Consider the following 25,931-nt stretch of genomic DNA (forward strand, 5'->3'; position numbering starts at 1 on the left):
GTATGTGGTGGACTGTGAAAGGTATCTAGTAGGGATGACATTGCAGAAAATAAGTTTAGATAGCTTAAGTGTATAAGCACATAGCTTTCAGGGCTTTTAAAAGTGGAAGTTAGATGACTTATAGATGTTAAGAATCCCACTTCTCAGCAGTAATGTATTTTGCTTCTTACTTGGGTTTACCAATGAGTTTTAATTTCTGCAAGTTAGAAATATGTACCTGTTTGATATTTTCAATGATGCTCTTAAAGAATAAAGTAAATCATAGGCATAGAGCAAAAGAGATGAACAGGCTCTTTTGGTTTGGCTTTGTGTAGTGCACAGGCCAGAGAGTATAGCTTACTTTCTCTACTTCTGATTGTGCAACAGTAACTATTTAAAGATCTCCTTATAGCTCCTTGTGTTCCTCCATAAGGTGTCTAGTTACATGCTAAGTAGAAATGCAGATGGTGATAATAATGGGTTAGGTTCTGTGGTTTTTAAACTGAAGTCTGTGTTGATTATGAGCTGCCTGTTATTTTGCAAAACTTCTGGATCTGACTGGAGAGCACAGCCTGATGATGTGTGGAAGGTTTAGGTTCCTAGAACACTTTCTGTGCTCTGGTTCTTGCATGTTCAGAACTGTGAAAGGAGCATAGAGAAAAATGAGTTGTCTAATAAGGTCTAATATTTCTAATGCTATAGGGGAAAATCTGTGGAAGAGAAGGGAGCATGTTTTAGAAGGAAAGAAGCAGAAGGGAAATGGGTAAAAGAGCTGAATATTAAGTATCAGGAGCAGAAGTGATCTGTAGCATTAAGAATTTGGATTGAACAGGGATTTGGATTGAACAGATTGAATTACTCTGAAACGTCAGGGCCTCATCTGTAATGTTGATTGGAAAAACACACTTGACGCTGAGCAGGTGAGTTTTCAGACCACTGTGTCTGGTAATATGTTGTTGTTCCTGAGCCAAGTCCCATGAAATATATCTGAGCAAGGACAGAAGAAAGTAAGGAAAGGGATGATGATGTTTTTTACTGCCATGTGGCTGTGAGGTTATTGAGGTATTTTTCCTTCCTAAGAGATGGGATGAGTCCTGATGGCCCCACAAGCATTCATTTCCTGTTAAAAAAAAATTATTACCCACTGCAGTCTTGTTAGTCAGTATTCCAGGAGTGGGGAAAAATATACAAAATATACAGGCTTAGAAATTCTGAAAAGACATTTCAGCAGAAGACCTGTAAAAGGCAACTCAAATTTCCTTTGACTTTTAACACATGTTTTTTCACTTGGAATAAATGTTCTCCAGGACTTTGCCAGCAGCACATGAAGTGTCTCTATCTCTGGACATGTTCATCTATTACCATCTTTCTTGCCTGTGAAAATTTTCTTTTGGAGGCATTTTCCAGGAATATGAGTTAATAGAACAGTGTTTGCCTTTGAACTTCAGTGTCTTTACAGCCCTTGAACAAGGTGAGTTTGAGCTGTCCTGTAATGAAATGACATTCCTGGCAACAGGTATGGCTGTAATTAGCTGAAAAATCCCCCTGTCTAGTTTTTCTTTACAGTCCTTACAATTTATTTGGGATTTTTATTTTGGTTTTTGGGGAGTCTATTCAGAACTAGTCTTCTGGAGAGTTGTTGAAACTAGTTTTAAACTTTTTTTTGCTTGGGTTTGGTTTTTATCAAGCCTGGAACTGTGGTATTTTGAAGCAGAATACAGCTTTTACTTTCCCAGCTTATTTAGCACCAGCTTGGCTATTGCTACACAGTGCTGGAGTGCTCTGTGGAACCTTGGAAACTTCAGTCAGTGGAGATGGGGTAAACATTGAAGTTCCCATGAAGTTCTTCACCACCTCTTGGTCAAAGTTGTCAGCTGTAACAACATGGCATAAATTTAGACCAGTTTTCTAGAAGAGGCAGAAAAGTTGTATTTTTCTTACCTAGACATGAAGAGACAGGGCAGGATATAAAAATGAATTTTTCAGGATGTAACTGGGAAGAGAATGTGCCAAAAGAGATGTATGTTCTCACAATGGTCTGCTACCACTGACTTTTTTTTTTTTTTTTAAACTGAGGTGCAGAAAGTAAAAGGTTGGGCCATCAGGACTTCTCAGCATCTGCTCACCGTGACTGTTGCAGGAGTTTTCTTTTAAACCCTTTTAAGCCATAGACCGAATGGCTCTCAACTAGTTTATTTAAAATACTTTGTGTTTTCTCTTTCTATGCCTGAATTTGCCATTGACATGATTATGGTGAAGGCAGGATCTTCTGGTTGGTGGTTTGTTCTTTTTTAAACTGCCTCCCCCTCACTATCTCCTTGCCCCCAGAATTATTCAAATGTGGCTTTTGAACTCATTCCTGCTTCCTGTTTCCATTTTAAGGGTATTTGCACTTGGGGCAGGTTGGTGGAGGCACCTCTCCCAAAGTAGCATTAATTTGTGGAAGCTGCAAGTGGAGCTGGAGCTGTTCTGGGTGAGGGTTTTTATTTGAGCTGAGGATTTGTGAGTGCTCTCCCTGAGGGCACCATGCAGATGAACTGTGTGTGCTGTCAGGAGCTGCCACTACTGAGTAGTGTTTCTGCTTCTTGTAAAGACTGATTGTGCTCTCTAAACAAGTGACCTTTTATCTTGAGGGCATTGTCTGCTCCCAGTTACAGTATTCATAACTACTCAGTGCTGTCCAGGCTGCACTGCACAATTCCTTTTTTGCCATGAAGGAGTTGTGAGTTTTGGGGGGAAAATGGTGGAAATGCATTAAATCCAGTAGATATCTGTATATGTATGTAGCATGCATTGTAAACAGGGACTGGGTCCCTGACATTTCCTTCCATGTCCTGCTTGCATTGCCTCATTTAAGTCAGCCAAGAACTTTTTCCTCTAAGTCCTGAAAAGCACCTTTTGCAGTGACCTGGGGCATTATGGCCCAGCCTGATTTATGATCCTGTCACTGTAAGTGACACAACCACGAGCTGGATTCTGACTGTGCAATGGTGTCACCACTACGGACCTGCTGCTTTACAAGCATTGTGGGGAGATGTGAGAGCTGACAAAGCTATGGAGATGAGAAAGGTGAGAAACCAAGTCTTGGAAGAAAGCCACTTTTTAAAGCTAATAATAGATTCTTTATTTCCACATAGAATAGTGGAGATGAGTGTCAGGAATACTTTTTGTAGCAAAACAGTCTGCTAAGTGTTTCAGAGGTGACTATTACTTGGTTTGTTGTGTTTTTTAACCCCTACAAGCCTTTAAGAAAAAAAAGGAACAAACAAACTGATAAATGGAGAGAAGGTACCAGTGTTCCACCTATGTTCTGCTATGTGCTGGGGGATGGGATTCCTGGGTTGAGGCAGCCTGAAAACACTTGTATGTGTTGGCTGCTACTGTGGTGGTGTCTTGTGTGCACCATGTCAGCCAGGAGTCCCTCAGGATTCAGCATTGTTTGATTCAGTTGGCATGTTCAGACCTGTTTATCATTACTTTCCTGGCCCTATTACTACTGACACAGCAAAATGATCAGCAAGGAATCAAAGGATTTTCTTTCCAACTGCATGCAAGAACTGAAAAACATCAGGAAGCGGTTGATCAAGTGGCTTGTTAGATTCCTGTGTGTCATTCTGACTTCCAGGAGCTGCAGGATTCTGTCAGGAATATTTGTCTTTGCAGTGCTGTCATCCAATGAAAATTGCAATTTTCAGTGATCAGCTTTTTGTGTAGAATTGATACATGCTGCCACCTACAGAGAAATTCTCCAGTTCCTTTACCAGGTCTTCACCCTATAGCTGAGATTCATACCAGGGCTCCCTGAACGTTGTGCTGACTAGAAAGAGACAGCAGAGAACTTTTAAGTATGTTCCTGATTGAATTCCTGAGGTGGTTGGCCAGCACAAGCTCCAAAGAGTTTCCTAGTGTTGTTTTGCCAGTTCTCACCTCCCATGCACTTGGCTCTAAGAATTACGTGGCCTTCTGCTTCCTGGGCCAAATTACTCCTTTTTAAATGAGAGTTGCATCAGACTAAAGAAGTTTTTTAATACATTACCAAAAAAACCCTTAAGGTCCTGTCTTGTGCTTTTTATTTTCCTTTGCCTTAGCCGTGAACTGGTTACCATGAACTTCTATGCAGCAGTGAGGCAAGAAGGTGAGGTTTGTTTCTGCTATGGAAGGGTGAGGATCTGCAATGTTTTAGTGTCAAATGGGTCAGTATCTAGTACCCAGTGTCTCTCACTAAAAAAGAGGGGGCTTGTTGGCTTTTTGGTATCACAGAGCTTCTGACATTATACATGCTTCTCTTAGGAGGCAGTGTTTGATTCCACAGCTTTGAAGCGATGACTGGAAGGCAGGTAGCTTCTGCATCCATGTGCAGATTGGAAAACAGCTTTTCATCAGGTAAGGATGTCCTGTAGTTGGAGCTGACCACAGCAGGTGCTTTGTCTGTCATTAGCATAAGCAGTAAGAACTAGTGCAGTGCAGAAATTAAGCAACCAGGGGAGGAAAGAAATAGATAATGAGACTCCACAGTTGCCATTTGCTGCCTTGAGTGACAGTCTATTACCAGTAAAGTAACACTGACTTACCGAGCCCCTCCCAACATTTATTCCTCAGACCACATTTATTTTTACTGGGCCTCTCCTCAAAGATGTACCATACTCTGAGGTAAAGCAGGAAGTGATTGTGTGACAACCTATAATGAATTAAGAGCAGGATAACGTTTAAGGGAGCAGCACAATCCTTGGTCCTGGATCCTCCACCTCCTGTGGCAGCATGTGAAAATGCTTTGCTGCTGCCAGGGTTATTTGTGAAGTGTCTGGTGGAAGGAAAGCTGTAGGACTGTTTTACAATGCTCTCACAAGCTTGACTATTCAAACAATGTTTTCCTTCCAGTTTTTACTGTGAGGGCTGCTGTGCCAGGCACACTTGGACAGGAGCTACAGAGCCAAGCTCTGCTGTGGCAAGCACAGCAGCTGGAAACAACTGCAGTAGCCAGGAATGGCCCCAACGTCATCACTACTACAAACCAGTGAGAATGAGTCTCAAACTCCAGCCTGGCTGCAAGTAGCACACTGCTTGTACCTTGTTTCAAATGTAAGTTAAACACCACTGTTGCCCTTCCAAATATCAGGCCTAAGGCCTGGAGGAGGAGTTCCAGTTTTTCTTACCCTTGTAGCAACTTAGGGTCCATGACACCACTCCAAATCATCACAAAGAAGAAAAATAAGTAGTACATTTATTGAATCTCCACTTACTACTACTTCTAGCCTTTATTGAGACACATGTGCTCAGCTTCGAGAGCCAAGAATTTCTTCATTATCATTCAATGTGAATGATGCTATACATGAATCAAGTGCAGGAAGTTGGGCTTTTCTCTCTAACAGGAATGAGAGAGGGGTTTCTAGTCTTTCCATCCGTTTTTTGGCTGCACAAAATAACCCTTTCCTAGGGCACATGAAATAAAATACTATATTGCATACTATATACATTTACATACAACGGTAAATGCACCATTCATTCAGAAATACACAATACCTAAGGCTCAATGGAAAAGGTCAGTTTAAGCAACTTCTCTGTGGATGAGAGAGAACTGGCTTGTGACAGTTGTGGAAGTTTCCATGACTTGTTCATGTGGATCCTGCCCCACTGCAGAACTCTCCAAGGACCACCTGTGCCTGGGAAGGAGGGCTCAAAGAAAATATGTACAACCATGATGGGGGATTTCCTCTGAGAATAATTATCCAGTAACTGCAGGAGGAAAAGTACCTTCGTGTACTTTGCAGAAGCCCCTTGTAGGCATAGGGAACCACTTCTGGTGCAAAGCTGTCCCTTTGTAGCTGAACAATACTTACTTTTAACTGTTTTTTTTTCCTTTTTTCCTTGGACTGTTGGCGTGCAAGAAGATTTAAACAGTGCTAGCAACTGGACTATGTGATAGGGATGCTGGAACTGTTGGAAAGGGATTTGTTTTTTAAGCTGATCAGACATGGGGAACTGAATTGCCTGTTTTCAGCTGTAACATCAGCCATATTTTACAATACCTGAGCTTTGCCTCCCCCTGCTGCTGGGCTGCACTTACACCTCCCGAGTGCTCTACAGGTACATTACTGCTCCTTGGTTATCTTTTGAAACGTCTTAAGTCCCTGCAGAGAAATACTTGCCATGTTGCCACATGTGACAAACCTTTTCTCTAAGATCACAAAGCAATTCATTGACCAGAGTCAGCAGACAGTGTATCCACCCCAAGCCCTGCAGCTAAGGAGGGACAAGGTTACCTGTCTGTGCCTGTCCCCGCAGGTGCAGTCCCCACCATCCCCACACAGCGGCACTGTAAGCAATGGGCACGGGCAGAACAGGGCGTTCTTGGGCCTCGCTGTGCCAAATACACTACGGGTAAAAGCTGGGCTTCACTGCACTGGATTCCCCTTTTATTAGGCTGCTGCTCTTTTCTCAGCAGTGGGCTCACTTGTCTCCCTTCTTCAGCCTTTACTTCTGGGCTCAGAGGAGTAACACATTAACTCCAGCTCATGCCTGTTTCATAGACTGAGAAAAGTAATTTAAAAATACACAAAGTGTTAACTCTGCTTTCTCCCCTGCTCTAAGTAGGGCAGGCATTTCAAATCCTTCCTGTAAGTAAAAGTTGAATTGCAGTAGCACACCATTAATACTTCAAGAATGTGACTTGCACTCTATGCCCCAAGGCAGTGGCAGGGCAGCAGCCCTTTCCAAGGGTGGGGCAAGGCTCCACATGCACATTCTCTGCTCCTTTGTCCAGTTGTTTTGGCTTGACAGGAGATGGCATCATAGCACATGTTGGAGCACCACACATGCCAATGGCACTGGGGCCAGGGAGTCCCTCTCAGCTCCAGCTGGAGTTTTGCAGTTCCTCTCGGAGCCAGGTAGGAAGGGGCTGCCCCAGTCTGTTCATCAGCTTGGATAATTCAATGTTGTGCTCCCGGTAGAAGTCTCTTAGAAAGAGCCGTGACTGTGGAAAAAACAGACACATGAGCATGAAAGATGTTACCCTCAACACATGCTCCACAGGTCATCTAGGACAGAGGGTAGGAAAATCCATGTGGGTTTGCTGGGATGTTTCTACTTCTCTTGTTGTCAAGAGATTTGAGACAGCTACTCACCAAGGAATCCATATCAGGGTATTTCCTTCCTTTACTCTTTCCTAGGCATTTAGTCTTTCCTCCATCTAGCAGCTGGCACCAAAATCCTTTTGCTTCATCAAATCTGAAAAAGACATTTATCTTTGAAAGATTCAGCCACATACCCAATTAGCAGCAGCAGCAATTAAGTAACTCCATAGTTATTTCCTATTTCAGTGTTTTACCTATTTATTTTGTGATATTGGTTCCTTGGATTTTTTAGCACTGGACTACTTTGACAAGAAATCTATTACAAACATGGTGGTTTCAGCTTTGTGCAAATTTCAGCTGTACCATGGTTACACAGTTTGTCTGTTCAGCTGGGAGGAAAGATAATAATCAGTTTTTTGGTGTATGTAAATTCTTTTAAAATCTCCTCACTATAGTTGAGTATTAGAGAATCCCCTGACTGTTTATTAAGAGTCAAGTGTTTCTTTTCTTGCTCAAACACAGGCATGAGGCAATGCTGGGAACCATGTCTGGATCTGGCCTGGTCTGTCCCTTCAGCTGGCCAAGGTGAGCTTGAGGTTTGAGCAGGTCCCTTGAAGAAACTGGAGGCAAGCTGACAAATCCCATCTATTTTCTGACCCTGGCTGAGGGGTACTGGCACTACCTCTACCGTAGATACTCCATTCACCATTGGCACATGTGCTGCAGCAAGTGAAGCTTTCAAGTAACCTGACATTTCTCTAAATCTGTTCCCCCCTGAGGAGCTCTGTGCCACCCCTTTGGAAACAGCTGAAGGGGGAGAACTGAATTAGTTGTCCTCTCTTTACTGTGAAAGGAAAGGGCATCCCCACCCACCATCCTCAGCTGGCATAGGCTGTGACAGCAGAGAAGATGTGAAAACAGTTTTCACCTGCAAAGAACAATATTCAGCATCTTCAGTGGGCTTGCACAGTTTCCACTGAACAGTTCCACTGAACTGGTATGGCCACAGTACACCTTCAACAGCACTTAATCTATTCAGATTAACTGTACATGCAGTGTGGGCAAGATCACAGTCACAGCTCAGAAACACCCTGTAACTGTAGCAGTGAGGTGGTGCCTCTGCTAATGCTCCCTCTCAGACAGCTCTGGGCACCTGTCAAATCCACATCATCTCTAATAACAGACTCTTTACCTCAAAACTGTGCAGTGCAGCCCTAATCTCCATCTGGGTGAAGATATGAGCAGATTGTCACACATTTTTTATCATACCTCTTCTACTTTTTGTCAAATACATGTATGTATAACACAAAGCATAAGGAGTGCTAATAATTCCAGCACCTTTTCTGAAACACAAAGACCAGATGGAAAAAATATAGTTACTGCTGTGAACAACTTCATTCTTCTCCAAGACAGTGTCAGAACCTTGTCCTTCCCCTATAATTTCAGGAAACACCAAGGTGTGATTTCAGTCTCCACAAAGCATCTCATGCTATCTGAATCTAATTTTAGGGTTAGGCATTAACTGTGAAATGGTTGATCTGGCAGATCAACCAAGATCTTGGCAGATCTTGTGATCAGAGACAAGAAGTATTCTTTTAATCATGGGCTTCCTGGCTGAGAAAGCATTTTCCCAAAAGGGAGCTATTTCCCTACCTGAGGGCCTGGGTGTAGTTGAAGAGCGGCGTAACTCCCAAGAACTTCTGGATGTTGTCCATTACAGAGGCAGGGTTGTGTCTCAGCTCCTGACCATCCACAATGAGAAGCTGAAAAGAGAACAGTTGCCTTAGCTTCTGCCAGCTTGTGCTGACTGACACCTGTGAGCTTCCTCCATCTCCAACTGCCCTGGCCTGTGAGTACAGGCAGCCAAAATCTGTCTGTTCTAGAACAACACAGTGGGGGATGTGGCCCATTTGTCACCAGAGATAGAGAAGTTGTGATATGGGCCACATGACAGGCTTTGCTTAATAAAGTTGTCTTTGACCAAATGCCCTGTAACTAAGGCCCCGAAGCAGCATGTACAGATTGTCTCTGGAAACCCTTTTTTTTTGGATGTCAGCAGCCATTGTGCTAGGTATTCTCCTGTTACATGTCTCATAGACAATGAACAACATTTGTGCTAATAAATTATCTACTCCAAAGAGCAACAGTCACACAAACTAAAGACTGACCTGCAGTAAGAACAAGGAGGTGGGTGTTTGGCTCCATCATTCCTCAAGCAATAACCTCCAGGAATAGTAAGGCAATGAGATACAAGCCTAAGAATGCTTTGCCATCTCTCTTTTAGTCTTGACACATCTGTCATGTACAGTTCAGGCTCTGCTGCTTTGGCAGAGAATAAGAGACCAAATGGACATTATAACCCTCTGCTGGACTACAGACTGTCTGAAGAATAACCCCAGCAGCAGAAAGAACTTGATGAAACATCTGACTCACAGTAATCACATATATATATATATATATATATATATATATATACACAAAGATAGGTAGATAGATAGATAATCTTAGACAGTTTAGAAATGTCTTCAGAATTTAGAGACCGAAATAGTCTACACTGTCTATTCATTTGCATTTTTGCAAATTTATACACAAAACACTAAATCCTGACATCTCTGCAGTGAACTTTCCCTTCAGCAGACAGCTAAAGGCTTCACAACATGGGAACTAACAAGATGCAGAGTCCATGAGCCTCTCTGTAAAGCAACAAAACCACAGCAAGTGGCTGAAGACCTGGGTCTGAAGAAGGTCCCTAGACTGCAGACTGCCAAGATGAAAGGAAGGGAGTGCTAACCCTGCTGTTCTTGCTGAAATTCCCAGTACTGTGGAGCATTCTAGGAGATCACAGTATCCTCATGCAGTCATTTTCTTTTACAAATACAATAAAGTGCAAAATTGGGAGTATTCAAGCCTAATTTCTTACCCACTCATAACAAGAGAAAGGAAGTAGTGGCTTTTGTTCCAAAAGACAAGAAAGAAGGTAAAACTAAAATTATGGGGGGGGGCGCACATGCTCCTGAATCAGTTTGTTCCCCTTTCTTCTACACTAAACCTGCAGGGGGCTCCACAGGCAGCTCTCCTACCTGCCCAGAGGGATAGTAGGTCAGCCAGCGCTCCAGGTGGGTGGAATACCAGCCGGGGAACAGGCACCGGCTCTGCAGGGTGCGCAGCTCCTGCGGGGCCTGGGCTTTCGCAGAGATCACTTGGTAGAAGGTGTAATTGAGTGCCACAGGGTCATTGTGAGCACGCTGGTGCTGAAAAACACAAGCTGGATTCAGGAGCAGGAACACGATTCCGCCTTAAGCTTCTCAGTGCAGATCCCAATGACTCAGCACAGCCACCCATCAATGCCTCTGTATGTGAACGTGTCCACACCCTGCAGGGAACCTGCCTCCTCTAGGGAAGCACATCCGTGGGCTTTCTACCTCCCCCACTGAAATATCTCTGTAGCTGTTAATCCCCAGCCAGCGCAGGGAAGTTACCTGATACCACGAATAGGCTCGGTCTGCAGGGTTGATCAGAACAGTGATGATTTTGGCTCGAGGCAGCAGGGCTGCACCACGTTTCGGTACCACCTCTGTGTCAAAGTAATTGGCACTCTTCTCAAACATGAAGTCTGTGCTGGCATTGGAGGGAATGGGAAAGAATTCCATGTACCTGCCAAACAGAAGGGATGCTGGTGAGCAGCATGGCCCAATAAGAAAAGGCACAGCCCCACGATGCCCTTACTCCTCTTCAACAGACACAGCTGCAGCAAAGGCGTGACTCAAAAAGGGGTGGTGGCATATGACAAAGAAAGTTGAGAAATTATACAAAGGTAAGGAAGTATTTTGCTGAGAGTGTGTTCCCCGAGTCCCTGGGCAGTGGAAGGAAAAGCCTGAGGGTAAGGTCCCAGTTGCAAGCTTTAGCTGGAAAGACATTTTGTCCAAGAGTAAGGTCAGAATCATGTGCCTGCCTTGTTACCAATCACTTACTTAAACCTGTCTAAAGCATTTATCTCTTTGTACCTCAATCCATAGCTGAAGTGCAGGGTAAAGATCTCTGCCTTGCCTCACAGGAGCTTGTTGAATAAGTAACATGGAAACTGTCAGGTATTTGATTAATAAGAGGGTAAGGTGAGCTGGGGACTGTGAAGCACTGGAAGGCTGATCTGTGCTCAAATCTAAGCTGTGCAACAAACGCAAATTCCGTGTTAAATACAAAGATTCTCCCCTTGCATGTGATGCTACACTCCACATGTATCTGGAGGACTTTTCCAGGGGATGCTCATAGAAGCCTTCACTTTCTAACCTGTCAGCTAGTGCAACTGCTCTGTAGTGCTTGACTTCTGTGAGCTCTGCTCAAGTACTAACCATCTTCCAGTATCTTTTCAAAAGGCCCCTAAATGATTAGAGAAGTCAATCTCCCACGACTCATGGATAAAGAAATCCCAGAATGCCTTTGTGCCACACAGCCATCCCTCAGAGCCACACACAAGGGAGGCCAGTGCCACTGTCAGCTAAAGTTACTGCCTTGAGTAAGAAACACCTTTAAACTTTGTCTCCCTGGAAACACAGTGGCATAATAGTGCCATGATGAGGCTAGAATTTGCCTGCCAGTTGGAAACTTCTACATGTAAACAGCAAGGTATGCATATGGATACTGGAGCCAGCACAAGGAATACAGTGGTTGTTCTAAGTGTCAAGGCTTGAGAACAATAGCAGGGAGGTTGTCCCCTCCAGTATTGTGTGTTTTAACTCTAAAACCATAAGAACTTTGTAATGGAAACACTGCTGTCTGTTTTGCATGTCAAAGTACCTTCATGACAGCAGTGCATTCATCAAGGACTTGCTGAATTTTTAAAGCTAGTTCATACCTACAGCTCTCCTGGTGAAGAGTCAGTAAAATGAGAAACTACTTGTGCTGCTCCTGGGACTACACAGCTGGGTTACCAGGAAAACAGAGAGCATGCACTGAGCAAAGCGAGGAAAACAGCTGTTCCGAGACAGAGAAGCTGCTAAGGGGGACGAGGAAGACATACAGAGAGACTTGGGAGAAGGCAGCATGGGTGCACCATATCACAGAAGAACATGTGTCAGGTCTCTTACCAATCAATTCCTTTGTGATAGTTGGGACCATTAAAAAACTGGATCTCCTCAAAGGTGGATGGACTTGGGAAGTTACTGGTGACAGCTGGATGCATGGTCAAGAAGAAGTGCACAGCTGTTGTGCCTGCAACAGGAACCAGTTAAGGGACCTGGGTCACACAGTGATTTGGCTGAATTAAAGGCTTACCTACACTGCAAGAAACTGTTCCCAGATGGGCACACTCCTCTCCTTTGTAGCTGACCAACCCTGTAACTCACACAGGTTACAACAGCAGTGACACCAAGCACTGCTCAGTCAAATTCAATCCACATTTTAACTCATGCAGCTGATTTGAGCTGCCTCCTTTGCAAGACATCTGCCAGCCATGTCAGTTACTCCCATGCCAGTGGCACAGCCACATTGTCATGTGGCAGAATACAAACGTGCTGCATGAGAGGTGGCCTGGGCAGGAGGTGTGCTAGGGACAGCATTAGTGTCCTGGGGTGAGAACTCCACCAGAGACGCCTTGTCCTGCCTTTGCTGTAGATGTTTTCCCTTTACCCTGCTCTTACTGAGCCACCTGAAACTAGCCTGGGTCATGATACAGCTGGGTTCATGCTGCACACACACCATCAGAGCTGCCCAGTGACACAGCCAGGGGACAGCAGCTCTCCTGGGACAACCTTGGGACAGCTGGTCCCAAGTCCAGGATCACCATTTGCTGTGAATAGTTGGTGCTGCTGTTGCACTGCATTACACAGAAAGCCAAGGCTTGAAGACCTGGTCTTAGCTGAAGAGATTTTGCTCTCTTCAGCGTAGCAGGGAATCATCAGTACAGTATATACAGCTATGTCACTGCCAGCCACAATGCCACAGCAGTTTAAAGGTGGTGACAGAGATCAGACAAAGGAGTTTCTCTCCCTCTCAATGACAGAGACATGGAGCATGCAGTGGGTACACAGATCTGCAGCAATAAAAGCACTACAGGACATTCATTGTAGCATTTGCTAAGTGTGTGTGCTTAGTCCTGCTGACAGCCTGTTTGTGACACACTAAGGTCACAGGTTCTCTGAGCTTTTGGAAAGCCAAAACAGGTAGGGCAAGCCAAGCACAGTGCCAGGGGGGAAAAGTACTGACAGACTTGCCAGATTTAGGTTAGAACATATCTGAGATTGTCTGAAATGTCCTCTGTGGCCATTTGGCAGCTTGTGCAAAGGGCAGCCATATAGAGCTACAGCATGGACCTTTCCAGCTCTCTGCAAGAGTGAGATGGAAGCCACAATCTATATAACAGTGTTCACATTACCAGTTTTCTGAGGTCCCACGATGAGGAACTTGGGGAGTCGATCACATGTTTTCTCTTTCGACCAGATATCCTTGTGCCTTTTATCATCACAGGGATTCTGTAGCACAAGTGATGAGATTAAGCATTACCACAGAAGGTAATGGCAAGGGGAGGAAAAGCTGGAAGGGCCAGTCCTCTGGGGAAAATGCTCCTAGCATATGAAGAATACTTCAGAGCCACACTGCTGCTCTGCCAGGCATCAAGTGTTAAGTAAAAACACTGGGGACTATTTTCAAAAGCTCCAGTGACACGGGATCCAAAGTCCCTCTGAGAGTGTTAACCACAGGCCTTGCCCTATGTAGCCATTCTGGGCTGGGCCACTGTGACAGCACAGCTCAGCATCTGTGAGCTTCTGGCAGACAGACAACTCTATCACCTTCAGTTAATTTCATCTGCTCATTACCATGCAGAGAGCTGCTGCACTGGGATAAAATGGAATAAGTGTGTTTTTATTTAATGAACATGAATTCTGCAGTGTGAAATTACTTTGAGATTAATCACATTAACATGCCTGCAAGCTCCTCCAGCACCAAACAGGGCTCTTGCTTGCACACTTTACATTTCACAGCAGCTTGCTCTAAAACAAACCCTTTAATGACCCAAATGCCTGCAAGCTGGCCCCTGGTCATGTATGACAGTCAATCCATGTCCCTAAGCTCACACTGTGACTGTGTCCTACTGCTCCTACTCCCCATCCCTTCCACCTTACCATTTGTCACAGGCAACTTGAAGCCACAAAAGTTAAACCTAAAAGCTTTATGCTTTACCCCTCTGTACTCTGGATCAGCAGTCTTGCTACACTTCAAATGTGGGATACACCTCTTACAAAATCACTAGGAGTGGTAAAAGCTGCCTTCTCACCTGCCACAAGGGATTCTTCTCCTGTGGGAAGATTTCAAAGTACTTTTTTGCAAGCTGGACCGGAGGCAATGTTTGCAGACGAAGGTTGGTCCAGCACTGCACAAACTTGACCAGGCTCTCAAAAGTGTACAGTCCCAGACGGTCATTCCCATAGTTGGACAGGTGTGTCATGAAGATGCTGATCTGAAAATAAAAAAGACATGGGATACTGGTAAATCAGGTAACAGAACTATTTCTGCCTAGTCTGATTCCATGGTCAGCAAGAAGCTGTTCACAACTCAGAATGCCATGGCTGTCTTGGCTGACAAATGTCCATCTGTCAGGAAACAGTCTTGGAAGACAAGAAGAACTCAGCAGAGGAGGGGCACAGACCTCTCAGTAATCCCTGGGAATGGTGCAGGGTCATGGTAACTGAACCCTGGATATGTGTCCAGAACAGTTTCAAAATGCCATTCAAGTGGCTCTAGGACATTTAGGTGAACAAGGCTTAGTCAGTAACTCCCTACTACTCAAAAACCACGCAAAGCCACTTTCATGGGAAAACAGGGGCTTCCCTTTCCCTCCCCAAGGCACAACCAGGGCAACCTCTTGAGCTGCAGAGTCTGCTACAGCAGGGCAGCAGGCCAGGGAGGGGGTACCACACTGCAGGCCAGGCCACACAGCACAGGGACGGTTGTCACAGGAGTCCTTCGTGGGCCCACAGCCCATCAGCTTTCATTCTCTTTGGAACTGACATCTCAAATGTAAAGGAACAACTGGCAACTCCCACTTTAAAATATAAACAGGTGTGTCTGGGGATCTGAACAGAGACTGCAAAGAGACACTGCAGCAGGATACTGTCCTAGAAAGAGACACCAGCTGGTAAGTTTTAGCCTGCAAGAACCTTCAGCACAGGCAACCCCTGAAAAGTGTCCTGCCAAGCTTTAACATCCATGGGCAAAGTGGCACTCAACAGCCATGGCAGCTGCCTCAGCACTGCAGTGATCAGGAGGTTGTGCACTCTCTCTGCTGTGCCAAGCCATCTCTTCCCTCAAGTAGATACATTTCCCTCCTGTCAGTTTTTCACTATTTTAATTTTTGGAAAAGAGTGTGAAGGACTCTTGTCAGCTTAACTCTAGTGTGTGGTTTTGATCTGTCCCATAGAATTCAGCATCCCATGTCTGTAACACAACAGCACCTTGCCAGACATAAACCACACCTTGGTTAGAAGTTAGAAAAACAAAAGCAGAACACTGAGGCCACTGGAGGAATGGCTGATTTAGCACGCCTTGCCCAGTGTCTGCAAGTGCAGGGAGGGAACATGACCTCAGTCACAGTAGGGGCACCCATTGCTGTACAGTCCTGGGTTCAATTCTGGTGACACCAGGTAAGGTCAGGAAGCAGTGACAGGCTTCCCTGGCAGGGGACAGGAATGGCTTTCCCACTCACAGTAGGAAAAGAGCAAAATGGGGAAGCAGGAGACAGATGGTCTTGGGATGAAGACATTTGCTGGCACTGAGGAAGTCTGAATTCAGTTTTCTGCCCAGTGTCACCATGGGTTGGTCTCAGCAAAAGAAGAGGTACTGATAGAAAGTAGCTCTTTGTGCCTGAGCCATCCCCAAGACCGTATGAAACAAACCTAATTCTGTCCATAAAGTGCTCACAACCCAGCATCTTTGGGTAGGCAACAGAAAACACTGGTAGGACTCTGGGACACATGGAAAGTAAGTGCAGATCAAGATTTATCATGTTTGTCTGCCTGGGAGTTTTTCACTTCTGGTTCCCTACTGAGCTGACAGAGAGGCCCTGCCAGACAGGCTCTGGCAACTACACTTCAAAGAGCAGCGTGTGCTTGGTGCTGTTATGTAAGGATGTGCTAAATACAACACAGAGCAGAGGACAGAAAGATCTGTGTAACTGCAAGGCATGGTGGCAAGAGGATCTCATGTTGTATTTTGCCCCTTTCTGCGAGACATCAGGGAGGTTCTGTGACAGCAAAATATGCCTCATCCCTTTGATTTGCTGGTGAAATACATAGAGGAAAAATTTCCTGTATGAGGAGTCTGGCTCGCTGGCACAAATCAAGTATCGCAGCAGGGGGGACAAAGGAGACCACCTGGGACCCCTTCATGATTTCCAGAATGAAAAAACCAGCCTGCATGTGCTCCAAATTAGCAACTGTGTCTCAAGACTGACTACATTTGGTAAAATGGCTCACACAGGTAATGCTGCCACCTGCAAACAGTCACAAGCAACTGGATTGGAAGAAGAAAAGACAAATCCAGCCAATGAGCCATTTCCCTGGACTTTTGAGCGTGCAGTCACAGCCTGTAACATGTGCACTGTTTAACAAGGCCTGGCAGCCTGCTCTGCCCCCTCACAGCTACTGCTGCCAGAACAGCTCCGAGCACTCCTCCTGACATAAGCTACACTCAAGGGCCGTCTCCCTCCCTTCCTCTCATCCACACCCACTGACTCTGCAGACTGACTTGGAAGTAACACCTCGCTCCTCACCCCTCCCTTCTGCTGTCAGTGTGCTGTGATTTCCCTTTTTTCACACTGAGGAAAGATGAGAGCAAAGATCCCAAAGAGCCTAGCATACAGAAACAGAAGGGTATGAGCACCCTTGCAATAACAAGCAGCTGTGGGCACAGCAGTAACCGGCCGGCGCAGTGTGAGCAGAAGCGTTTGTGAGAAGCAATCAGCCTGTGCTCAGGATCAACAGCTATTCTGACATCAGACCTTGTTCACTAGTCAGAAGATCAAACATCTTCTGTTTGCACTGTGGAGTTGATCACACACATACAGGCTTGGATACTCCTCCATGTCACTTAATGGGAGCTGGAAGCACCATAAAGGACTGGAAGAGCCTGGTCCAAGTCTGCTACGGATCACTGCTGGGGCTGCAGAGCTGGCCAGCTTTCTATCAGGCCCCTGAGATGGCTCTATCAGCAAGGGGGGGAATGCAAGGTCTGAGTCACTGTGCAAACACCAGAGGAGCTTAGAGCACAGCACTCTGCTCTGACACAGAGAAATGCTACACTGCCAAAAGGAAGCAGAAGTGTAAACATGGGAAGCATCCGAAGGTCCCTGAAAGAGTTCTAAGTCACCACAAAGAGCCAACAGTAAATCTGGCAAATAAGCTCATCCTGTACCAGAACACAATTTTCCTAAATTGTTTTTGGATCACAGATTACTGCCAGCAGCTTTGACCATCATATCTTATCAGTAAATTTTAATGGGTAGTTCTAGATACTATGTTTCTATTAATTCTTTGGCAGGGCCTCCTAGATCAGTAAAGATCTCTAGATTACAGCCTAGCAACTGGTTTTCCTGGAGAGACCTACAGCCTTTACTTTCACAGAGGCTATTTCTGCATGCTTCAAGATTTGACAATCACAGAGTAGGGCAAGGTGCAATTCACCCAGCATATGGGAACACAAGCCCAGAAAAGAAATGGTCAAGAGAAAAAAGCAGTTTCTTTCCATCTGACTGATCACTCCATACGTAATACAAAGAACAACCTCCTTACTCCAGACTTTTATCAAGCAGGAAGGTTTGGTTGTGGTGTGTAAAGAAAACAATTTATCTCAGGCAATAGGGACAGAAGGCTGGCTTCCAGACCTGAAAGTATAAACTCCTACAGCTTTTTAGCTGGGGCTGCCATAGACCCACAGCTGCTGCAGATCCTACACAAGCCAGAGCTGGTCACAACAAGATCTAGTCCTTTCCCATATCAGGCACTGGGACAGCTGTGCACAAATTCCCCTTTCAGATGAACTTACTGGGTTCAAAAGCACCGTCAGGAAGAGTTCACCACCACGAATGCTCTTGTCCAACTCCTTTGAGCCACCAGGATATTCATTATAGAAGATAGTGTGAGTAAAAAGACCACAGGTCTGTCGAGGCAGAACCTGGCAATATGAGAAAAAAGCAAAGTTAGACAAGAGGAGATGCAGCAGCATCTGTGTGAGAATGAGTCAAAGCAGCACTTTATGGATCAATATAAAGAGTAAGGGGTGTAAGTGACATAGGTGCAGAGGACTCTTGCTATTCCTCTCAACCACCTAACTCATCACACTGTAAACAAGCCCCTGGGATTTCCATTTAGTCTAGATGGGCTTGGTTTTGCTCTCCATTCAGTACTGACCCCTGAATTGTTCTGAGAAACACAGAACTGACCCTAGCTAAGTTTTTCTTCTCTGCCTCACTTACTGATTTTGGAAACACTGGTGATATTAAGATTAATGTCCCTGATGGAGGTCATGAGAAGACCATTCCCTGGGCAGGCAAGTGGGCTCTGCTGTGCTTACCATGATTCCATTATGGATGAATCCACGCCGGTACCGGGCAGGCCGTAGGTGTGGGTATTCCTCTGTGCTCGTTACTTGGATGCTCCAAACCGATTTCCATGCCTCATAGAGCTGTGTGTGGACAGGATAAACCCCAGAATGATGGGGGGCTACAGCATAGCCCAAGTCTGTGGGAATCCCATGCTCCTAGAAGCAGAATATACAGCTTGATAATTCGGTATTTAACTAATAGCCTTAATAAGGATCATATTTAGCAACAGCATCCAAGTTGGAGCAAGATGACAGAGGAACATGAAAACTCTCTGGATTGGGAAAACTGAAATACTGCTCATACTTCTTGCTTTATGCATCTGTAGAACTAGAAGGGGAATTCTGTACCAACAAGGACATTCAACATTAGTAACAGCTGCTGTAAGAATGGTCTTGTAGCTTGCAGCTGTGACAGATCAGATTAATTCAGAACCTTCAGGTCAGGCTCCCTGGTTACTACAAACTAATCAATGCTGGTAAGTGACACATCTTACTCCCACAATGCCTAGATGTGAGTCACTAGAGAAGGAGAACAAAATTTCCTTAACTGATATAGAGAAAAGGAAGATGACTGGGATCTGTATTGTCTCTAGCAATTCAAAGAAAAGCAGACAAGGAGCAAGAGACTATTGCAGGTGAAGAGATGGGGCCTGGAGCTACATTAAAATGACAGGAAATTTCTGAATTTCTTGGGTTTTAATTCCACTAAATGGTTCTGGTAACAATATCAATGATGACAGCTCTGCCCTGGTGGTGTATGAAAAAACCAGAGCCCCTAAATGATGCAATAACCTTTTCTGACTGCTAGCCTGTTTTATGTTAAATATGTGTAATTGTGTTCTGTGCTTTGTCTCTCTTTGCAAAAGACTGCATTGTTATTTAACCAGGAAAAGGAGGAGCCTAAATTGTTTCTATAATGCTGTGACTGTGCTCTGCATTCATGATCATTCCTCATCTATGTGTGTCACAGGAACACAAGACAGCAGCCTGTTATTCCCAAGGGGATTACCATCAAAAGAACCAAACTAGAGGTGAAGAGGACATTTCTTTTCAGTGAAACATGTATGCTATATTCAACTCTGAGCTGTAAGAACTAAACAGACATTGTTCCATCAATGCAGGATGTTCAATGCTTCCCTCTCCTCTGCCAAAACCCAGGGAATTTCCTCTGTGCTTCCTAGCTAAGTAACTTCCTTCAACATTGTCTGAAAGGCCAGAAGAAGGGCTGTTAGCAGACAGAGCATTTTATACTCTCGACCAGGTGACTTCCTTACAGAACCACACTAAATAAGGATGGAAAAGGAAATGCTTGCTTACTGCCAGAGTTTGTAAATTAATTGCATTGGGATGGCAATACTGCAAGTTCACACCTCAGGAAACAAGAGCTTTGGGATTTGCACCCTGGAATGTAGCAGAGCTGCCTGGGGCCATGCAGGTGCTGGGAAACATGTCCCATGGAACAGGCAAGCATGTGAATGGTGTTTCTTGCCTCAAGACAGCAGGAGCTACACATCAATTTGAACTTCCAGAACTGCCTTGCTTAAATGCAGCTGAAATACTAGACTAGTATTTGGTTCAGTGGGTCCAAACAGCTATTCCAGGAGAAAAATGTTTAAGCATTAGCACTGTAAAGTAAATAAACTGCAATGCTCCCTACCACAGCAAACTGCTTGTTCAGCTTCATCTGCTCAGCCAACACAGTGACATTGTGGAAAAGATGAGGCTGCATGTGACTCCACATGTGAGGGAACCACCAGAACTCTTTCCTGTGCTTGAGCAGCATGTCATCCCCTTCATCTTCTTCATCTGTACCTACAGAAAGCAGAAAAGGAAGTGCAAAATCAAAAGGCAGAAGAGGGGCTCAATGTTTAAAAGCAGTAGCTAATCCCCTTCCAACAGTCATGCTCTCTCTACTGCATTACACAAGTCACACCCCAAGGTAGGGGCTGTATGCAGGTGCTGAGACAAAGGAGTGCCAGGGGCTTACCTGTGTGGTAGAATTTCCCTGAGAAGCCCAGGTTGAAGGTGAAATTTGGGACTAAAGTTCTCAGCTTATTCTGAGTGCTCAGTAAAGCCTGTTTGAACAAAAGGGAAAAGAAATGTTCATATTAATATTTTTTCCTCTGTAACATGATTTTTGTGTTCTACCGCCCAGTTGAGTCTGAAGAGGTATCACAAGAGATGGGGCTTAGGCATTGTTTCCCTTGGAGTGGAGCAGAGCAGATAAGTGCTCCTCATACACAGACTTAACTTGAAGTAGTTCTGCTGTACTAAAAGATGCCTCTTTAAAACCATGGTCAGGTCATGCTCTCCACTTCAATATGAGGGACCCAGAGTGTCTGTCCTAAGGCAAAAGGACAATAAATCTCACTTGAAAGCAATAGATTATTTACACTTTACAGGTTCAGCCTCAATGCTCCCTTTTCAGCCATGTTGGCTGGGACTTTGCTAATGAAACTCTGCCCCTTCTCAGTCTATGTCCTAGTGAAAAGGAAGATGGTCTATGGTACACAGATGAAAGAAGTCAATATCATGAACAGTAAGTGATCCAAAGGGAGGGGGCTTTTATTTAAAGAGGAAAGGTGGATTCTCAGAACTACCTATGCAAAGAGTCCTGCCACAGCAAATAGGTTTCCCTGACTTTGTGCTCCCTTGAAAGTGCCAAAAATCTGTAGCAGAAAAAGTTTCCTGGATTCTGGGAAGAAAATCTGGGAAAGCCAACATTCACAATCCTTGCATCTCCTACAGGTTCTCTTGTGCTCACTTGCGATGACTTTAAATGTCCAAAGTCACTGCTTTAACCTTGTGCCACAAACCTCAGGGGCCAGCAGGGTACAGAGTAAGACAGCACACAGCCTTGACAGAAAAAAACCAAACCAAAACCCAAATCCCAGAGGCTCAGTGTGTCACAGACAAGTAGGACACAAACTAATTCTAGTCAAATTCCTTCTGCTGGAAAACGATAAAAAGAGAGCAGCTGTGAGATGAACACTCTGCTGCTACCTGTGTGCTTTGGGGAAATATCACTGGTGCATCTCCCTGTGGGAGAATTCCCAATCAAACAAGGGGATAGCAGGAGGGCTGTTGGCAAGTGACAGACTTGGTCCTTGCCTGGGCTATTTAGATTTTAATAGCTTTTCTCAGAAAGCAATGGATCTGTGGCTGCACCAAGGTGAGGGTGATGACCTCTCAACACCAGACTTCAGCTGGATGTAATCACACAGGAAACATGGAATATAACTCTGGGGAAAGCACACAGACCTAGCAAACCATGTGGGGAAGGTGGACAGATCTTCCTGCATCAGCTGCCCTTCCCCAGGCCCAGGAGCAGAACACAGCACCACAAGGTGCCCTCACACAGCTCACACTCCATAGGCACTGTCTGGGTGCACCACTCCCTCAGCAGTGAATGTGCACTCACAAAGGCAGACTCATTCCATGGAGGTGCCTTGACACCAACTTCTTATGGATAACCTCACAAATCACTGCTGCCACTGATAGATCAAACCACTGTTAACCAAACACTGGTCATCAGATTAATTTAAAAATGGCTTCTATAATTCACTTCAATCACCCATTCACCTCAAACATATGGTGAGTGGTTTTACACTCAAGGCAGGCAGTCCATTACCATGGCAGGATGGGAAGACAGACAGATTACAGGTGCAGTGCTACAAGACACTCTCAATGCTTCTCTATGAGGGATCCAAGCTTTCAGACCTTTCCCTACAGACACATTTCACTGCCTGCTCCTCATTCCCACATCCACACAACACAGACACCAAATGCAGCTGGGGACAAATTTCTAAGATTTTAGCTTTTCCATGGCCACTTGCCTACCACATCTTTACCTCAGTCCCCACCCAGGAACAGTAATTTGATAAATGCAAGGCAGGTGACATCTCCAGAACCCATCACAAATACAGGCAGTGCTTTTAAAAAGTGACGTGCCAGCAAAACTGATGGCTGAAGCCTACTTTGCAGTACAAGACCCAGAGCAGGCAATGGGAGGTTGAGTTCCCTTTATGTGGCCCAGCAAGACACTGGGACTCACCCCACACATCAGGGAGCACAGAATAAGAGCTGTGCATCTCTCCTTGGAAAAACATCTGTCTGTCCGTCCAGATGATGGTTTACAAGATCACTTCAAATTTGGGACCAGCACCTTGAACACATCACCCAGTAATTTAGACAGGAAAGTGCCACTTTGTTTTCTTTCTCCAGAGCTGTCCCAAGCTCCAACATTTCCCTCTGCTGCCCTGAAAGGCACATCCAGTTCCCCAAGCTTGAGTAGGAAAGTGGTGGGAGGAAAGACAGCGGTTAAGAGGCTTAGCATTCCTCTGCACAGAAAGAGATTTAAAGCCTGGCTGGGGTTACCATGACAACACATCTGTCTGAGAATAAATCCCAAAAAGCCCTGCTCCAGCAGGCTGCAATCCTTTGTGCCTGGGGAGGGAACAGGGAGGAACTGTGGGGCCCCCAGAAATTCAGAGACTATGGAGTCCTATGGAGTCCAGCTCTCTGGCAAGTTTATTGTTAATAGTGTGCCATCCCTCTGCTGCTGCTGGGTCCTTGTCATAGTCACGGCCGTGAGGTGGCAGAGCACGGGTTTGATGAAATGCCTTTCCCCTGAACGGGATAAAGGAGACTAAGGTGCCAGTATGTGAACATTTGTTTCAACAGATTATGCATTCTGTGTTCCCTGGTTCCACATTGGTTCCAAGAGGTCTCAAGAGGTAAGCTGCAGTAAGGTTCAATCATGCAGGCTGGAAGATGGCACTTCTCTCTGCACTCTCTTTCATAAAGTAAGATGAATATGATAGTACTAACCACATCTAACAGGTGATTCAAGTGGTATTTCTTTTGTATCCATAATACCCTCTAAGACTCAAACAAAAGGCAATCAAGAGTTGTGGAGCAGGCTACCCCTTAGGAGAGAAAACAGCCAGCCAGATGTGAACAGATCTTCATTTGCATATTTAAGAAGTTCAGTTTGCTCACATGGTATGAGAGATGGCTGGCATTTAAGCTATCTCCCACCTCTAAAAGGCAGACTTTATTACCCTAGAAAACTGCCCCTCCATCCATCCAAGTATCTCTTTTTATCTGTTCTTATATTTTATTGTTATCTTTTATTTCAAAAAGCCTTCCAAGATACAAGCCTGCCCACTAACTAGCCAGAAAGGCGCCTGCCCAGCTATGCTCCCTGCTAAAGGCTCACCCCAGCAAGGCACTGATGGGGTCCCCAAAGAGATTCCCAGCACTGACCACTGGAATTCACTGACCACTGCTTCATGCTTGTCACAGTCTATCAGAGCATTCACTGCCATGCACAACCTGTATTTTTGGAGGCCTTTAGTACTTAACTGTGGCAGTCATGCTGCAGGCCCAAGTGACAGAAAACCACATTCCAAGGCACACTTCTGGACACAATGGTAAAAATGTCTAAGCTCACTCTGATAACTGTCATTTTAAAAAAGGCTTTTTAATAATATCAAATTACAATAACTATTTACTTCTAAGCAAATGTTAGGGGAAAACCATTTAAAATTGTGCCTTTTGTTGCAGTACATTAAAAATCTGTATCTCACTGACAGATCTGCAGAGACTTCCTAAACAGTCACTACAAGCTCTTGATGTCATCCAGGGAAAATAAAATCTCTCCTCATTCTAAGAGTGAGGAAGAAATCAGGGAAAGTATTGGGACTCTGACTGTAATGGGAGCTTCTTTAGAGCTAAATCCTTTCCTAAGATAACAGGGTGTCCTTGGCATTGGAGTAACACAGGGCTAAATCTTAATGCAAATTTGCTTTTTAAGCTAAGAAATTTTTAACTTCCGGAAGTGTTTGCAGAGAATTTAGTTGTTCCACACAAACCCTAAATGTTTCCTATCTCAGCTCCCTCTAACAAGAGGCAAAATAAAATAGGCAAATAAGGCCGAGAGTGAGATGCTCAGAAAAGAAAAAAAACATGACTCTAAGAAAACAGTACATGGGCAAATGAAGAGAAAGAGGTGATAAAAAAATGGAGGAAGAAAGCGGAGTGCTTTGGCAGCCTCTTTTCAATGCTCATGCAAACCATACTAGGAACATGTGGCAGAAACACAGTCTTGGCAGATAGTGCCCTGGGCAGCGTACAGCAGCACTGGCAGAGCTCAAAACAACACTGGCAAAAAAGAAAGCTCTCATGGTACTGCTATGTCTACCTCCACTGCAGTCTTAGAATCAAGGAGTTAAAAATTGCTGAGTACTTCAATTGCAGGTAAGATCACCCTCTACAATTTAGAAAGGCAAGAGCTGGCTGACAGTCACCATCACTAGGCTCTCTCTTCTGCACCCTCACCATTCATAATCCAAAATGAAATTACTGTCCTTGATTTTCACTTAGCTTGCTCTCAGACTCACTTGCAATGATTGTTCACTATTTATGCCCTTGCAGAGATTACCAGCAAAAGAGGCAAAAACTCATCTACTTAATCTTCTTTCCTCATACCTAAAGATGACCAGAAAGGATCACAAAAGCCAGATCCTTTTGCATTAGAAACGGCTTGTCTTTGTTGGCCAGTTCCATGGAGGTTTGGTAAATTCCAAGGATTATGATTTTAGAAGAGACTAAATGTGGAATAAATTGAGAAGAGAAGGGATTCTCTGAGATTTAGTTTTGTTAATTATGTGCAGCTCAAATCTCTGGTAAACTCTACAAAGGAAAAACATTTTCTTTGTGCAACTTCCAACTGTTCCACTTCTATTGAGGACTGCAAGCTCCTGCTGCAGCATTTCAGCAGAAACAGGAACTCAAGGGTTATCATCTTTAAAGTAAAAGCAAGCACAATTCCTTTTTTTCTTGTTAAAGAAGAAAGCTGTCTCCTTTAAGCATCACAAATAAAAACATTTCTCTTGTGTACTATGGGCATGCATTTGATCAAATGATATTCACTGCTTTCTTTTAATAGTCATTTTGTCTGGGAAGGTCTCTGAATGTGGACCTGCATATGGCAAAGAGGCTCACTGGGACAGCAGAGTCAATTTTATACCTTCACACAACATCCAGTCTTCAAACCACTACCCTGACCACTGTAATCTAAGCTTTGAGATAAGGAGCTGTGTGTTGAGATATCAGCCCTGAAACAGAGCTTTCATATAAAAGGCCAAAGAAAATGCCAGCTGTTCCGTTACTGTTATATCCCCTTCTCTCCCCATGGTGAGACACTATCAACAAATCCATGTAGTTATTTCTCGCTTTTAAAAAATAAAAATTCATTAACCTCATGTGGCTTTGCAATCAGAGAGC

The 25,931-nt window shown here is 44.6% G+C and overlaps 1 protein-coding gene across 3 annotated transcripts in view; it reads right to left on the reverse strand.

Annotated features, from left to right (window-relative positions):
- Positions 1–5,182: 5,182 nt before the first annotated feature.
- Positions 5,183–25,931, reverse strand: part of NDST2 (N-deacetylase and N-sulfotransferase 2) — a 123,722-nt gene continuing 102,973 nt past the window's right edge. For all 3 annotated transcript variants that reach the window (XM_054636863.2, XM_077183219.1, XM_077183220.1), the window contains 12 exons: positions 20,629–20,716; positions 20,299–20,453; positions 18,612–18,797; positions 18,084–18,212; positions 14,320–14,502; positions 13,420–13,516; positions 12,134–12,257; positions 10,529–10,703; positions 10,130–10,300; positions 8,703–8,812; positions 7,101–7,203; positions 5,183–6,949 (listed from right to left, as the gene is read on the reverse strand). In XM_054636863.2, coding sequence (XP_054492838.1) covers positions 6,824–6,949; positions 7,101–7,203; positions 8,703–8,812; positions 10,130–10,300; positions 10,529–10,703; positions 12,134–12,257; positions 13,420–13,516; positions 14,320–14,502; positions 18,084–18,212; positions 18,612–18,797; positions 20,299–20,453; positions 20,629–20,716 — 1,647 coding nt within the window. In that variant the 3' untranslated portion in view covers positions 5,183–6,823. The remainder of the gene's footprint in view (positions 6,950–7,100; positions 7,204–8,702; positions 8,813–10,129; positions 10,301–10,528; positions 10,704–12,133; positions 12,258–13,419; positions 13,517–14,319; positions 14,503–18,083; positions 18,213–18,611; positions 18,798–20,298; positions 20,454–20,628; positions 20,717–25,931) is intronic.

The sequence above is a fragment of the Agelaius phoeniceus genome, chromosome 9, assembly GCF_051311805.1.
Source record: "Agelaius phoeniceus isolate bAgePho1 chromosome 9, bAgePho1.hap1, whole genome shotgun sequence".
In the NCBI taxonomy this organism is placed as follows: domain Eukaryota; kingdom Metazoa; phylum Chordata; class Aves; order Passeriformes; family Icteridae; genus Agelaius; species Agelaius phoeniceus.